This window comes from Leptodactylus fuscus, chromosome 8 (genome assembly GCF_031893055.1).
Source record: "Leptodactylus fuscus isolate aLepFus1 chromosome 8, aLepFus1.hap2, whole genome shotgun sequence".
Lineage (NCBI taxonomy): Eukaryota > Metazoa > Chordata > Amphibia > Anura > Leptodactylidae > Leptodactylus > Leptodactylus fuscus.
The window spans coordinates 2,345,720-2,361,100 of NC_134272.1; the positions used below are offsets into that span (position 1 = coordinate 2,345,720).

At 49.9% G+C, this 15,381-nt stretch overlaps 2 protein-coding genes across 2 annotated transcripts; one reads left to right on the top strand and one right to left on the bottom strand.

Moving 5' to 3' along the window:
- Positions 1–439: 439 nt before the first annotated feature.
- Positions 440–8,145, top strand: ZP2 (zona pellucida glycoprotein 2). The gene is made up of 18 exons (XM_075284874.1): positions 440–501; positions 2,040–2,101; positions 2,752–2,838; positions 3,072–3,157; positions 4,142–4,279; positions 4,376–4,414; positions 4,538–4,708; positions 4,783–4,879; positions 5,055–5,236; positions 5,310–5,430; positions 5,512–5,690; positions 5,899–5,990; positions 6,591–6,718; positions 6,800–6,989; positions 7,495–7,630; positions 7,703–7,796; positions 7,869–7,958; positions 8,030–8,145. The coding sequence occupies exons 1-18, from the start codon at positions 440–442 to the stop codon at positions 8,143–8,145; spliced, it is 2,070 nt and encodes a 689-aa protein (XP_075140975.1).
- Positions 8,146–9,420: 1,275 nt separating this feature from the next.
- Positions 9,421–14,874, bottom strand: LOC142216838 (uncharacterized; the record flags this gene model as incomplete). The annotated part of the gene is made up of 3 exons (XM_075284875.1): positions 9,421–9,610; positions 10,710–10,778; positions 14,234–14,874. Coding segments are annotated over 3 exons (900 nt in total), but the record flags the coding sequence as incomplete, so codon positions are not given.
- Positions 14,875–15,381: the final 507 nt, after the last annotated feature.

The window sequence follows — 15,381 nt, forward strand, 5'->3', positions numbered from 1 at the left end:
ACATTGACTCCTTTACTGCTGTAGGATCGGGGTCAAAGTCCCTTGTAATTACTCTAGCACAAGGAAGAAACCTTAGGAACCATCTGCATGAAATGTACAGACACCAACGCCGGCTCCAGCTGAATCATCGGCTTCATATAACCGATCAAAGTCCCCGCTTGGCACCAAGACCTGGACAAGACTCCGCCATCCTATGAACTATAAAGGGCATTGTCAGGAGACGACTTCATGTTTAATCTCCAATTATAAAAGAACATTTCAGAAATGAAGAGCGCAGATGAATATAAGAAACCTTGTAATAGGTCTTATTAAGGAAATCTCTTTCCTTCTAAACTTATCAGACTTATTCTTTTATAGACGTCTATGGAGAAGGGAGGGGAATGCTGGAAACACATTGTGAGTCAGAGGCCTTCAAGATAAGACTCTACCAGGGCACAGAATGAGGAATAAATCAACTGACAGCGTCCCCCCCCCCCTTCTCTCCATAGACTTCTGTGTGAGGTGAGTATCTAGACAGACTATATAGAACTAAAGAGTCTGAGCTGTTCAGCATCTCCACATGAAGTCTCCTGCACATGACGCTCCCCAAATACTGATCCACAATTCATATAAACACATGTCCTCATGACATCATTGTATCATCGGCAATCATGGCTCCTATATGACCCCCTACACATGTTGTAGAATGCGTTTTGCTTTATTTTTGTTGCAGATTTTGCTGCAGGAATGGAAAAGTATAAGAGGAGTATGAGAACTTCCTAGATATTTTCTGTTCCTTTTGGGGCCTTTCTTGGCTTTGGCTCAAAAAACTGCAGCAAAATCTGCAACAAAAAAGCTGCGTTTCTGCAACGTGGGGCCTCGGACAAATCACATGATCAATTCTTGGATCTATTCTCTATATTAACCCATACATAGTCAAAAATGTAGTAAAATGTGTCTGCGGCTTTCCTGGGTATGTTTATGGGTTTGATGTAATGTTCGGCCATGTAATAAGGTGACCCCACACTTCTCTCGTACGAGTTTTGTCTGTGAATGTTCCCTTATACCACCTTGGGGCTCTGACATTTGTATCCCTGCTCCATGTGATGGGTTATATCGCCATATAGTGCACAGGCTGCAGGTCCCGGCCTCATAGCTAGACTCATGACACAAGCGCGTGTTCACACTATGAGGCTGGTGCAGCTAAAACTGAATCAGAGATGATCTGCGCTGTTTTGCTGCACATTTATTTATCCCCTGTAAAATCAGAGGTTGTTCCAGCCAAAACTGCACGAAAATAGTAAAAAGTAAGCCGTGCGCCATCTCTGCTGGACGTTATTGATGTCCAGATTTAGTTTTTAATCTTCATGTGTCTTTGTGCAGGTCTTCAGCACAATCTCAGGCCCCATCTTGGGATTTTTGTTGCAGATTTTGAGTCAAACCTGATAATGACTGTGGAAGGAATCGGAGATCTCCAGGAACCTTCTTCTACTTCTCTTTCTGCTCGGTCCAGTCCCGGCTTTAGCTCAAAAAACACATCAAAATCTGCAACGCAAAAGCTGCTTTTCTGCTACTCGGACAAATACACGTCACAGCAAAATCGCATTGTGTGACATCACGTCGTGATAATATTTGTGTCATCACGTCGTGTTAATAATCGTGTGACATCACGTCGTGTTATTAATCGTGTGACATCACGTCGTGTTATTAATCGTGTGACATCACGTCGCTTGTAGCTTTATTGCTCCATGTGAATCTACCACAAGACACAAGTGTGGAGATGATAAAGTCATTTTGTGTCTTGGGGCGGGCTCTGGTTATTTGTAGACACCTGGGCAGGGCTGGTGCAGTATATATAATGGCCTGTGGAGGGCGCTAGCTCATGTCTGGGTTCTTTCCTCTCTGGCTAGTGCTGGGCAGGGTTGGCGTGTCCTGATGGGGTGCTGGCTGACAGGGGCGCTGAAGGGTTTGGATATGAGGTAACGGTGTATGAGGACTGATCGCTTGGCTCTGTGAGGTTTCCTATAGGATCTTGTTTTCTTACTGGTTTAATCTTCCAGGTTCTTACTGGTGAGTCTTCTCTTTGCCTCGTCTCTGGCTGCACAGCTGATGGATTTCCCAGGTAAGTGGTGGAGTCTTAAAGAAATGCACCGACGTTCCTGCCACTTTCTATAGGAAACCTGTTCAATGTCTGTGTAATGCGTGGCCTATCTATCGTGTGTGTATTTTCTCCTAATCTCCTGCTGCATTTTAATCTCAAACCTATTATAACAAAACCCCACAAAGTTTTGACGCTATAAATGCCAGGGACCCAAGCGCAACATGAAGCCAGACCCCTGCGAGATCTGCATACACCTTACCACACCTTGTAATAACTTAATTGGAAAGGTCCCATTCTAAACCCAGGGGCTGCTGTCTTATGGCTGGTACACCAGGTGTGTATTGACTCCTGAGGAGCGTCTGGTCATCTTCCGCCAGTGCAGGGGACCCCAATACTAAGGGTCTGTTCTTGCTGAGTCTCCCCTGTGTCTGTCCTTAGACATTGCGGAGTATGTGGCCACTTATTTCCCTTGTGTTGCTGCTGTCAGGGGATCTGAATGGCTTCCTCTGGCCGGTCCATGGTCCGGCGGTCACTGTGGCTGCCCCGTGTACTCCTTTCTAACTGCCCGGTGTGTACGAGCCCCTGTAATAACTGCTGGTATCTCATACGGTATAACAAGGTGAACTAATAAACCGGGGCACATGTGATCTGACGGCGTCTTCTTGTTCCAGGATCTACTTTTTGTCTAGATGATGAGATTGTAATAAAGAAACCTAAAGATGTTCCTCAGACAGAATGGCAGCATCTCCAAGTTGTAGGTAGGTGTGACCCAACTCCTTGTCATGTGTCCACCGGGGAGGCCATAGGTCATGTGCGTTTGTCTTGTGATCATGGAGGGGGATCCTCACTGGACCCCACCAATCGGCAGGCTATGGCTTCTTGGTAGGCCATGACTTGTTCTGGTATCACAATGGCCAGTAAGAGATCGAGCCTTCCTTATATTGTGCTAGGACTTGGATTTCACAACTGACTTAACTTTATCCCTGAACAGATTCCTTGGGCTCAGAAGTGGCCGCCTGTCAGATCCTTCCCCGTGGCAGCTTGTTGACCATCCCTGAGAAGTGTATCAGTCATGAGGTATTGTACAACGTCTTGTACGGCGCTGGCCTAAGTTATGGGACCTTCCTACATTAATCTCCATTGTAATACAACTTACCTGGTATAATCTTGTTCTCTGGGCTGAGATCCCATATTGTGGCCTGTAGGATTCTGTAGTTACATGTGTGGTGGCTGCTGTGGGGTCAGTGGACTGCTCATTATTAATGGCCCCTCTTCATTGACCTTCTTTGGGGGTGTCCTTGCCTGTGACCGGACCTCTATAAGATCTGCCATTCACAGTAAGTGATCTGCTCCCTATTCAGCTGTCGGCTCCTCACAGCACATGAGAGATCACTAAGCTATAATATCTCAATTGTGGTGAAAGCAACCACGAAAAATGGCTGGAACTGTCTAAGGATCCCTCAGACTAGTACAAGCCTAAGTGAAAAGCCCCATAGACCTGGACATGATAAATCTTCACCTTGCACAGCCAGGTCACTCAAGACTGTGAATAATTCCTTGGGCATGGGGGTTGGTGTAGGATTCTATGGAGGAGGATGATGTCTGATCTTACACTTCTAGGTCCTTCACATGTTCCCGTAGCCAGGTTACAACAATGGGACCACTCTGATACCTTCCCTTAAATGGTTTATCCATGTAAATGACCATATTGTTGGGTCTGACATGCCCTGGACCTTGGAGAGATCCCATATTCATGGTTATATCCTTACAATTGATCAAGATGTCAGATGCCACCGCTGAGATGTTTAGAGGAAATCTATAAAACGGCAAACAATTAAGAGACTTTAGTGCAAACTTGTATCTGGTCATGGGAAGCCTTTAAATGGCTCCTACCTGGGCTTGATCTGCAGCTGTAATACAGATCACTGCAGGCTGGAGCCTTGGTTTTTGCTGATCTTTGTAGTGCACATGTTGCAAGAAAAGCCAAACGGTCTTCCCTCTGACCAGCCCTTCTAGTCTTTCTGTTGCCATCTTGCAAAGTAACCTGAATAATCTTTCTAGACTGGCAGACGGGTCGCCCACATATCCTTGGTGGATTCCATGAACAGTAGTGTGATCTACCACATATCTTGTTCGGAGGAACAGGCAGATGCCGAATACTCAGAAACAACCATCCAATGTCACCAGCAATACATGATGGTAAGCGTTCTCGTGTAGTATCCGGCCAGGGCGCCGGCCATGTTGTATCTTACTGTAAGTTCTCTGACTCTGAACACGACTCTTCTAACTTTCTAGGCAACTATACTGAGACAACTGTCCGGCTTTGACGATGAGGTAGGGATTGTGGATATGGACACGCTCGTTTGTCTCTCGGGGTCTCCATAATCTAAAGCTGGATGTAGTTTGGTTATATAACAGCCTCCAGTCTATAGGTGACTCTTTACTTCTCCTCCATAGGTCATCAGTACACCGCCTCCTCCATCAGAGTGGTCTCTTACCATTAATAATGGCTCCCTTGTAAGAGTTAATATGGCAGCTGCCAGAGGACTTGGCTACACCATGACAAGTGATATAAACTCACTAGAGATCCGGGCAGACTTCAATGCCTTTGGAATCAGAAGCTACAGTGTAAGTCTCTCTGCAAGTTCGATGATGATGATGAGTCGTTGTCTTCTTCTTCCACTGTCTGTTCTTACTCGTAGTCTCGAGGTCAGATGTTTTACCGCGGAGACATCTCACTGATCCATGAAAGGAAATCCCCAAGGATCACCATTGATATCGTCATGATCTGTGCTAAGGGTAAGGTCTGCATTACTGCAACTAAGACCTGACTAGTGCGAATTCAAGGCCTTGAGTCTCTTAATGTGTAGGTGGAATCCTTTATATTAAAGGTTATTTACTCTGGACACCACATGGATCTTCGCCTTGGGTTTCTCCAGGGCTAAGTGACTAACCCTCTACACTTCTGCCCTAGGACCGCCAGCATGCAATGAATCACACATGACTCTGTCAGTTCCTAGCGAGGCCGGCGCTCTCCAGTATATTTATATAGGTAACCAAGCCATTCCATTGACTCCTTTAACCCTTCAACAACAAGGGTTGACATTGGTTTCTAGCAATGGAGTCCTGCTGAGCATTGCAAAGACTAAACTGCAGGTACAGAAAATACAAGACTCTTCCCAATGGTGATCCTCGCTATGGTAGGCTAAGCCCTTATATCTTTCTGCAGGTCTCAACAGTCTCTGGCAAGACATCTTATTACTTACCATCTCTCACACTGGTCTTCCTGGTTGACCGGATGAGTGTGCCAATGGAACTAACTCGTCTCAAGTGCCTTGTGACGGATTCTGGTATTAATTGTAAGTGATCTGCCCCGGAAGTCTTCAGACTATTGCTATGGACTGAATCTTAACCATCTATCTCTTCACCAGCCTTGGCCTCATGTACAACAGATGGTTTTATGATGGTTCAAGTCTTTGCATCGAGCACCAAGCCTAGCCTGGATCTGGACACAGTGACTGTAAGAGATCGCACATGTCTACCCCAAGAAAAGACAGACAAAGCCATTTATTTTAGAATCCCCCTAAATAGCTGTGGAACTACCAAACGGGTACGTTGTGGCTACAAGACTTGTTTGATTTGGGGGCCTAAAACTCTCCCACTGCCTAAATCTTATTACTGAGTCTTGTCCCATAGACTGGGATTCTGCACATCTTAGATGAGTCTTGACCCCAAGAACTTTCTTACACTTGTGGGAATATCCTTGAGAACTAGAACCTTGTAAAAGTAAAATGACCCTTTTCTGCTTTTACATCCAGTACATAGGTGACCAGATAATGTATGAGAACGAGATCAGCGCCCTCTGGAAGAATCTGTCACCGAGGATGATCTCCAGAGACAGTGAGCTGAGGTATGGAGTAATGGTCCTCTCCACCTTGTCCTTGTGCAATGTCTGCAGGGTCACTGACTAGTTTCTGCCAGTGATGGTTTGGCCACCTTCAATGTTTGTCAATGAAACTAGTGTAATGGATAACAGATCATTGGTGGATGGGATCACCTGCTGGGAAATGGTGGCCCATGTCGCACTGGATGAAGGATGGGGAGCGCAGTGTCCGGACTGACCATGCACATTGGTTACTATGAAGCCCATTGAATACCCCAGCTCTGATCACAAGTGCCCCGGAGGCAGCTCCTGATATGTAGTGCCCTGGGATCTCTATGCTGACTCTAGTGATGGATATAGAGCTGTTGGCATTGGGTGCAGAGCCTTGGGTATTGCACATGAATGGGCCCCCTCCAGGGCATTTGTCTCACCTCTAGGGACACTAATATGTGGATCTGTTAGTTCTGTATGATGTAGGCTTACACAGCTCTCCCCATTCTTTATAGTTTAGGGTACCCCGCTTATATTGTGGCCACTCTTTCCTCTTATACTGATGTTGGGCAGTCTCTGCCATTGAACATGTGCAGTGATGTCTTGTGTATTCACTATATACTATATACTCTTCAGGGAGACTGTCTGGTGTCTCTATGATGGCTCTGGTCTACAAACTATTAATGGGAGTGTGAGCACACTACCTCCCCCAATCTCCCCCAGGAGTGATGGTCCTCTCTCCATTGTGTTAAATCTCTACCCAGGTATGGTGTTACACAAGGACGTGTCTTGGATTTTGCTTGTAGAGTACATGGTAACCTTTCTCTGGTTTCTTCCTTCCAAAGATGTCTCTTACCAGGCTCCATACAGTGTCAATCAATATCCGATTGTGAAGACCCTGCGTGATCCGATCTTTCTAGAAGTTCAGATTCTGAATCGCAACGATCCAAACCTGGAGCTGGTTCTAGATGACTGCTGGGCGACGATGTCTAAGGACCCAAATGCTTTGCCCCAGTGGAACGTAGTAGTTGATGGGTATGTACATGGTCATAGAGGAGATATCAGGATTATATGATGTGACCTTAGGATGGGCCATAAATATCAAGGGGTTGGTTCTGGATGTCTAGAGATCTAACCCTGTCCAAGTCTTGGGTCACTCTTTATTGACCTGTCAGGTTGACTTGGGCCTGTAACTTACAAGTTTTGGTAACGTCTTGTCTGCAACTACATAAGGTTCTAGAGATGAGGATCCTTGGACTCTCTCGAGCTCCTGGTACATGTTCAGCTCTTCAGTACTCCCGGGACTTGGTGTCAAACTGTTCTGACAGGTTCTTTATGTAACTCGGGGTTGTAGACGGGACGCTGTGCAATAAGATGTAAGTAATAGCAGAGCCAAAGCCTTGATGGAAATGGTGGCCTCTGCCATGGTGGGTGCACCTGTAGCCTTGGCATTTGCATCCAGGTATTAATCCCAGCCTGTTAACCCTTTGTGGATTGTTCCATAAATGACTTATGGAGGAAAATACTCAATTCATTTCAGCTGTAAAGAACCTCAAGACAACTACCTTACAGTCTTCCATGCGGTGGACCTCCGAGTTCCTCTAGCCACGTACCGGAAACGGTTTGAAGTAAAGGCCTTTGCTTTTATGCAGGGAGGGGAACTCTCCACCAACATGGTAAGGCTCCCATCTAAAGCTTGTGATATAATGGCGTATGGCCGGCCTCTTAACCTGAGACTTTGCTCCTAGGTCTACTTTCACTGCAGTGCCATGATCTGTGACATCACTTCTCCAGACTCTCGTCTATGTACGCAGAGCTGTCTCCAAGGCCGGAAAAAAAGGGGTAATAGTCTTATTTACTCACTCGTGTCCCGCACGTCGTCCCTATATCTGTACTGACAAACCCTTTCTTTAGATGAACTCTTCCTGCAAAGACATTCCACCTTGGCCAGTCTTCCAGGTCCCGTCCAGCTGCTCGATGCTGAGCCCTCACGGTCTCTCACAGGTAAGAGCTCGGCCTGCAGTCTGGCACAAGCCAATAAATTACAGCAAATGGTGACGCTCTGTTCTTTCTAGATGAGCAAGATGTTATAAAGCAAGTGACTCTTGGCGTCCTGCCGGCCTTCGCCCTGGTGGCTCTCGTCATCCTTATAGCTGTACTGACAAGTTTCAAGCAAAAATCAAAGTCTTAACGTCAAAGCCCTTTTTTTTTTTTTTTTTTTTTTGTAATAAATGTTGTAATGACAATTTTCTCTTCTGCCTCTTTATTGGGATTCTCAATGTAAATCCAAACCAGCCTCTCCCTCCAGTAAAGCAGAAGGTCTAGCGGCTCAGGTGTCTGACAACTCCACCTTAATGTTACAGCAGATGCCGCCATTGTCAGATCTCTAGTTAGAAATGGCTGAACATCATCATAGGGTTAATCGTGGGTCTATCAGCCTGTCTTGGTCAGCATCAACCACATGTTACACTATAGTCTGAGACGCCCCATAGTGAGTGCAGGCACCCCATAGTTGTGGCAGAAATGGATCCCTTGGGGTTGTCTTCCAGGCTCCTTGTTGACATCCTACAGGCTGGAGCCATATGGGACCTACCAATGCTATGAACCAGTTTGCTCACCTACTCTATAGACTGTGCACTACTCTATGGCCTGGACCCTGTAGCGTCTCCTCTTGGTAAGGGGGTTGGGGTCCAGATACCGTCTATGCTGTATGGAGTCTGTACTAGTGTGCCGAGGACTCGCTGGTCTACAGACCTTACCGTCAGATGTCACCCGTAGACTATACTCTAATCTGGTGCAAACAGAATGAAGGGATTAAACCCTCTCCCAGAATTTTATATTCTATAGGAATACAAAGGACTTATTCCTCAGGCTGCAATCTGCAGGAACTAATGGACTCAGATCAGTTCCTTGACAACTTCCCCCAGTATAAGGACCTGTGCGCAGAGAGTCCCTTGTCCTGATGTATTGCCTTAAAGGAGTCCAATTCTTTGGGGTGGGGAGCCTTGTTCCCAGCTGTCTTGTAGAGATTCAGTCAATGCCCCGATATGCATGAAGACTCGGGGTATCTGCCTGTATTAACCGTTGCTGTTATAGGAACAGTCTAAAGATGGTAAAGTAATGTCTGTTCAAGTCCCAGCCAGCCCTGCCCGTATCTCTAGAATACAATCAGTCTAGATATTTGCAGACACCCCCCCCCCCCAGTCTCTGCATTGCTGCCGGTGTTCTAGCAGCTTTGCAGAGCTGCCTGGGCTATAGGGAATGGGCAGATTGAGGAAGCATAAGATGGCTCTCAGGATACTTGGTTGGTCTTGAGTCTCCTTGTCCTTCCAGAAGAGTTGTGGAGTGTGATCTGTTCTGTTACAGAAGGTTTGCAGGTGTCATTGAAGCCCCAGCATTTATGTTGTGTCTCTGCGCCATAAACCATTGGCGAGTGGTCACGGGTACAATCCTGGTTTGGGGAATTCTAGGCGAGGACTCGGGTCTTCCTTCCAGTCCTGGGAAGAATAAGCAGGTTCTTCTCTTCCGTTAGTGGAGGAACTGGTGGGGTTGGCTTGTTCTCCAAGCTAAGGGATGTGCGGAGATGGAGCCCCCAGTTATACTGGAAGAGACGGCGCAGACCGTTGTGTTCTGATGTGGGAAGATGGAATCTATTCCTGCCCAAATGTGTAAGACAAGTATGTTGGGCTGTATGGAGTGCAGAACTACAACCATGTCTGTAGCCTGAGGTCACCTAAAACAGACTTTATCTATACCGATCAGATTCTCTGCTTTCATATGACAAACCTCATACAATCTACATGTTATATGGTTATACCAATACACTCTCATGCGGTCATATCCGTATACACGTCACATGCTCCCGAACGTCAGAGGTTCTTATAATGTTCATGCCCGGTTATCTGATGTCGCTGGACTATTTGGTGCCGGTTTCAGCTTTGCTCAGTTATTCCTGGTAGACTCCTGTAATCGGCCTGGGGGTCCCGTCTAGCTCTCACTTGGTCTGAGAATACAGTGGATTTGCGTAAAAAAACAAATCTGAAATATTCTGTGACCTGATTTCTAGTTTCAGCCTGAAGCCGGAGATCACTGTGGTATTCTGAGCTTCTGACTTCCCATAATACATATTACATGAGAGTCTATGAAGTCGGGTAACAAAGTGGAAAATAAGACTAAGCCTAAACAGGTTTGTAATACATAATGGGCTGGTAATGGAGAGCGCGGCCTGTTCTTTTACAAGGACGACCTCTGGGACTCGAATATAATTTGCCCTAAGGCAAACAGATTGTGTAAAGTTTTGCACCCGGCGTCCCGCCCGCCCTGAGCTCATGAATTCCCTCTTCCAGCTGGAGGCCTCGTGGTGATGACGCTCCAGCCCTGCATAGTAAAGTGATGTGGAAGAGCTGCAGCGATGACTGTGTGTATTAAAGGGGCTCTAGCATTAGATTTTCTGGTTTTTAGATCTACATATGCCTGAATAGCCACAAATAGGATGGAGCCACAAATCCTCCAACACGTGGCGGGAGGCTGAGCGATGTCGCTCCTTAGGGTCAGTCCATGTCTTGCTCTCACAGGCTGCGGGACGTCTTGCTTGCACAGTAGTAGGTGTGTAATATTTTTGAGACACTTGACATTGGTAACATTCCCTCTGTGCACTATCAGATCCTCCATGTCCTTTCTTACAAGGCTCCTCCTTTACACACAATTACATCTGTAGACTTGGTAATTGAAGGGAATCCTATAGATAGAGCAGACCTGACAATGTCCCCACAAACCTCGCGCCGTCCTTCAAGACTTTGCTGAAGTTTCACAAACGTTCTTTTTCTGCTCCACAACATGAAGATCAGAAATCAGGATAAAACACAATCCCAATCTGCGTCTGATTGACAGGTCTATTGCAAATCTATGAAAGCCTGCCATTGGGATAGCGGGGAGCCTGTGGCAAGATGCTGAGCGGGAAAACCGTGCTGCTCGCAATTGCTGAATTGGATTGACCCCAGAAAGTTAGAGCTGGCTGTGAAAGTCACTTTGCCTTTGGAGAATGACCTCTAACTGTTCCTGTATCACCGGGGAAGTTCCCAAATCTCTTCTTTGTTGATCCTTGAATATAATGAGGGATCGATCCAAAGAAGTTCCTGCACAATGCGGAATCGCTGTGACCAGAACAAGAGTCCATGTATGTCCAGGCATCCTATGTATAAGGGGGTGACCTGCGAGGACCCGGCACTGGAGCCCGCACAGGGTGATGTTCTGCATTGTATATAGGTTATATATGCCGGGGTGATGGCGATATCTTAGATCTGACAATATTCTGCTGTGGAAAGACGAGAAAATGTTTTCTGGACAAAAATTTGGGGCCAAATTTAAAGCAGATCCCGACGCGGAGGGAATGATGGCCTCGGCTTTATATTCTGTTATTGACCTTTGTCATCTTTCAGATACATTAGGACGCGAAACGCACGGCGCCTCTATGTGGGGAAATGTTCTGATTCACAGAGAAGGTTACAGACTGGGAACAGCCAGGAGGTAACAATCTTCCCCTCACTCACTTAATCTACTGGGAAATTCTGTTTCGGAAATGCAGCGAGTACAAAAAGTCCATTCGGCTTCCTCGGCAGATTTCTCTTATTACTGTTTATAGCTTGCTGTTCAGTAAATGCTCTCCTGTATAAATTACTGACCCCTCACACTGACCCCTTGTACTGACCTCGTGCACTGACCCCATGTACTGACCACTCTAACTGACCCCTCACACTGTCCCATCACACTGACCCCTCGCACTAATCCCTCGCACTGTCCCACCGCACTAACCCCTTGTACTGACCACTCTAACTGACCCCTCACACTGTCCCATCGCACTAACCCCTTGTACTGACCTCGCGCACTAATCCCTCGCACTGTCCCACCGCACTAACCCCTTGCACTAATCCCTTGCACTAATCCCTTGCACTAATCCTTCGCACTGACCCCTGGCACTAATCCCCTTGCACTGACCCCTCACATTGACCCATTGTAAAATTCAAGAGCCCTGAAATAAAGAGGAATACTAAAATCCAGTCTTATTTGCTTTACTCCCTAAAAACCTTTGCTATATAATAATACAGATGTGATAATGGTGGACACTGGGCCGCAGTCTGCTTGTATAACCAGCATTACATCGCTCCTCGCCTCCTATCAGCGGTCGGTGGTGATATTATGGCTCACGTTCTGGAATTGGTCTGATACAACAGCGGGTAATATAGGAGGGCGACTATTACTATAAGGGCCTGTACACACACGACTATTCATTACTTATTGCTCCAATATATCTAAACATGAGGCGATACTGTAGTATAAAATAGTCTTGTCAGTAACGTCTCCTCCCGTGTGTGGCTCGGCCATGTTGTGCGACCGTTCCGTCCTGGCCACATCTTCTCTACTTGTAGCTTCTATTTCAGTGACGTTGCGGGATCAGACTGCACGGGGATATTTGTAGTCTGTTACCATGGAGACAGGATTTTTTTTATTTAGAGACACTGAAACTGTAAGAGTAAACTCCGGCAGGTGAACATCGCCTTTAATCCTCAGTCTTACCAACTTCCATATTGTACTTCTGTTAGACGTCCCAGTAAACACATCAGCCGGAGCAGGGAGACGAGGAGGGAGACGAGGAGGGAGACGAGGAGGAAGACGAGGAGGGAGACGAGGAGGAAGACGAGGAGGAAGACGAGGAGGAAGACGAGGAGGGAGACGAGGAGGGAGACGAGGAGGGAGACGAGGAGGGAGACGAGCAGGGAGACGAGGAGGGAGACGAGGAGGGAGACGAGGAGAGAGACGAGGAGGGAGACGAGGAGGGAGACGAGGAGGGAGACGAGGAGGGAGACGAGGAGGGAGACGAGGAGGGAGACGAGGAGGGAGACGAGGAGGGAGACGAGGAGGGAGACGAGGAGGGAGACGAGGAGAGAGACGAGGAGGGAGACGAGGAGGGAGGCGAGGAGGGAGACGAGGAGGGAGACGAGGAGGGAGACGAGGAGAGAGACGAGGAGGGAGACGAGGAGGGAGGCGAGGAGGGAGACGAGGAGGGAGACGAGGAGAGAGACGAGGAGAGAGACGAGGAGGGAGACGAGGAGGGAGGCGAGGAGGAAGAAGAGGAGGGAGACGAGGAGGGAGACGAGGAGGGAGACGAGGAGGGAGGCGAGGAGGGAGACGAGGAGGGAGGCGAGGAGGGAGGCGAGGAGGGAGACGAGGAGAGAGACGAGGAGGAAGAAGAGAAGGGAGACGAGGAGGAAGACGAGGAGGGAGGCGAGGAGGGAGACGAGGAGGGAGACGAGGAGGGAGACGAGGAGGAAGAAGAGAAGGGAGACGAGGAGGGAGACGAGGAGGAAGAAGAGGAGGAAGACGAGGAGGGAGGCGAGGAGGGAGACGAGGAGGGAGACGAGGAGGAAGAAGAGAAGGGAGACGAGGAGGGAGACGAGGAGGAAGAAGAGGAGGAAGACGAGGAGGGAGGCGAGGAGGGAGACGAGGAGGGAGACGAGGAGGAAGAAGAGAAGGGAGACGAGGAGGGAGACGAGGAGGAAGAAGAGGAGGAAGACGAGGAGGGAGACGAGGAGTAGGACGAGGAGGGAGACGAGGAGGGAGACGAGGAGGGAGACGAGGAGGAAGGCGAGGAGGGAGGCGAGGAGGGAGGCGAGGAGGGAGACGAGGAGGGAGGCGAGGAGGAAGACGAGGAGGGAGACGAGGAGGGAGGCGAGGAGGGAGGCGAGGAGGGAGACGAGGAGGGAGACGAGGAGGGAGGCGAGGAGGAAGACGAGGAGGGAGACGAGGAGGGAGACGAGGAGGGAGACGAGGAGGGAGACGAGGAGGGAGACGAGGAGGGAGGCGAGGAGGGAGGCGAGGAGGGAGACGAGGAGGGAGACGAGGAGGAAGGCGAGGAGGGAGGCGAGGAGGGAGGCGAGGAGGGAGACGAGGAGAGAGACGAGGAGGAAGAAGAGAAGGGAGACGAGGAGGAAGACGAGGAGGGAGGCGAGGAGGGAGACGAGGAGGGAGACGAGGAGGGAGACGAGGAGGAAGACGAGGAGGGAGGCGAGGAGGGAGACGAGGAGGGAGACGAGGAGGAAGAAGAGAAGGGAGACGAGGAGGGAGACGAGGAGGAAGAAGAGGAGGAAGACGAGGAGGGAGACGAGGAGGGAGACGAGGAGGGAGACGAGGAGGGAGACGAGGAGGAAGGCGAGGAGGGAGGCGAGGAGGGAGGCGAGGAGGGAGACGAGGAGGGAGGCGAGGAGGGAGACGAGGAGGGAGACGAGGAGGGAGGCGAGGAGGGAGGCGAGGAGGGAGACGAGGAGGGAGACGAGGAGGGAGGCGAGGAGGAAGACGAGGAGGGAGACGAGGAGGGAGACGAGGAGGGAGACGAGGAGGGAGGCGAGGAGGGAGGCGAGGAGGGAGACGAGGAGGGAGGCGAGGAGGAAGGCGAGGAGGGAGGCGAGGAGGGAGGCGAGGAGGGAGGCGAGGAGGGAGACGAGGAGGGAGGCGAGGAGGAAGACGAGGAGGGAGGCGAGGAGGGAGGCGAGGAGGGAGACGAGGAGGGAGACGAGGAGGGAGGCGAGGAGGGAGACGAGGAGGGAGACGAGGAGGGAGACGAGGAGGGAGACGAGGAGGGAGACGAGGAGGGAGGCGAGGAGCGAGACGAGGAGGGAGACGAGGAGGAAGGCGAGGAGGGAGGCGAGGAGGGAGGCGAGGAGGGAGACGAGGAGGGAGACGAGGAGGGAGGCGAGGAGGGAGGCGAGGAGGGAGACGAGGAGGGAGACGAGGAGGGAGGCGAGGAGGAAGACGAGGAGGGAGACGAGGAGGGAGACGAGGAGGGAGACGAGGAGGGAGACGAGGAGGAAGACGAGGAGGGAGGCGAGGAGGAAGACGAGGAGGGAGACGAGGAGGGAGACGAGGAGGGAGACGAGGAGGGAGACGAGGAGGAAGAAGAGAAGGGAGACGAGGAGGGAGATGAGGAGGGAGACGAGGAGGGAGACGAGGAGGAAGACGAGGAGGGAGGCGAGGAGGAAGACGAGGAGGGAGACGAGGAGGGAGACGAGGAGGGAGACGAGGAGGGAGACGAGGAGGAAGAAGAGAAGGAAGACGAGGAGGGAGACGAGGAGAGAGACGAGGAGGAAGAAGAGGAGGAAGACGAGGAGGGAGGCGAGGAGGAAGACGAGGAGGGAGACGAGGAGGAAGACGAGGAGGGAGACGAGGAGGAAGAAGAGGAGGAAGACGAGGAGGAAGACGAGGAGGGAGACGATGAGGGAGACGAGGAGGGAGACGAGGAGGAAGAAGAGAAGGAAGACGAGGAGGGAGGCGAGGAGGGAGGCGAGGAGGGAGACGAGGAGGGAGGCGAGGAGGAAGACGAGGAGGGAGACGAGGAGGGAGGCGAGGAGGGAGGCGAGGAGGGAGACGAGGAGGG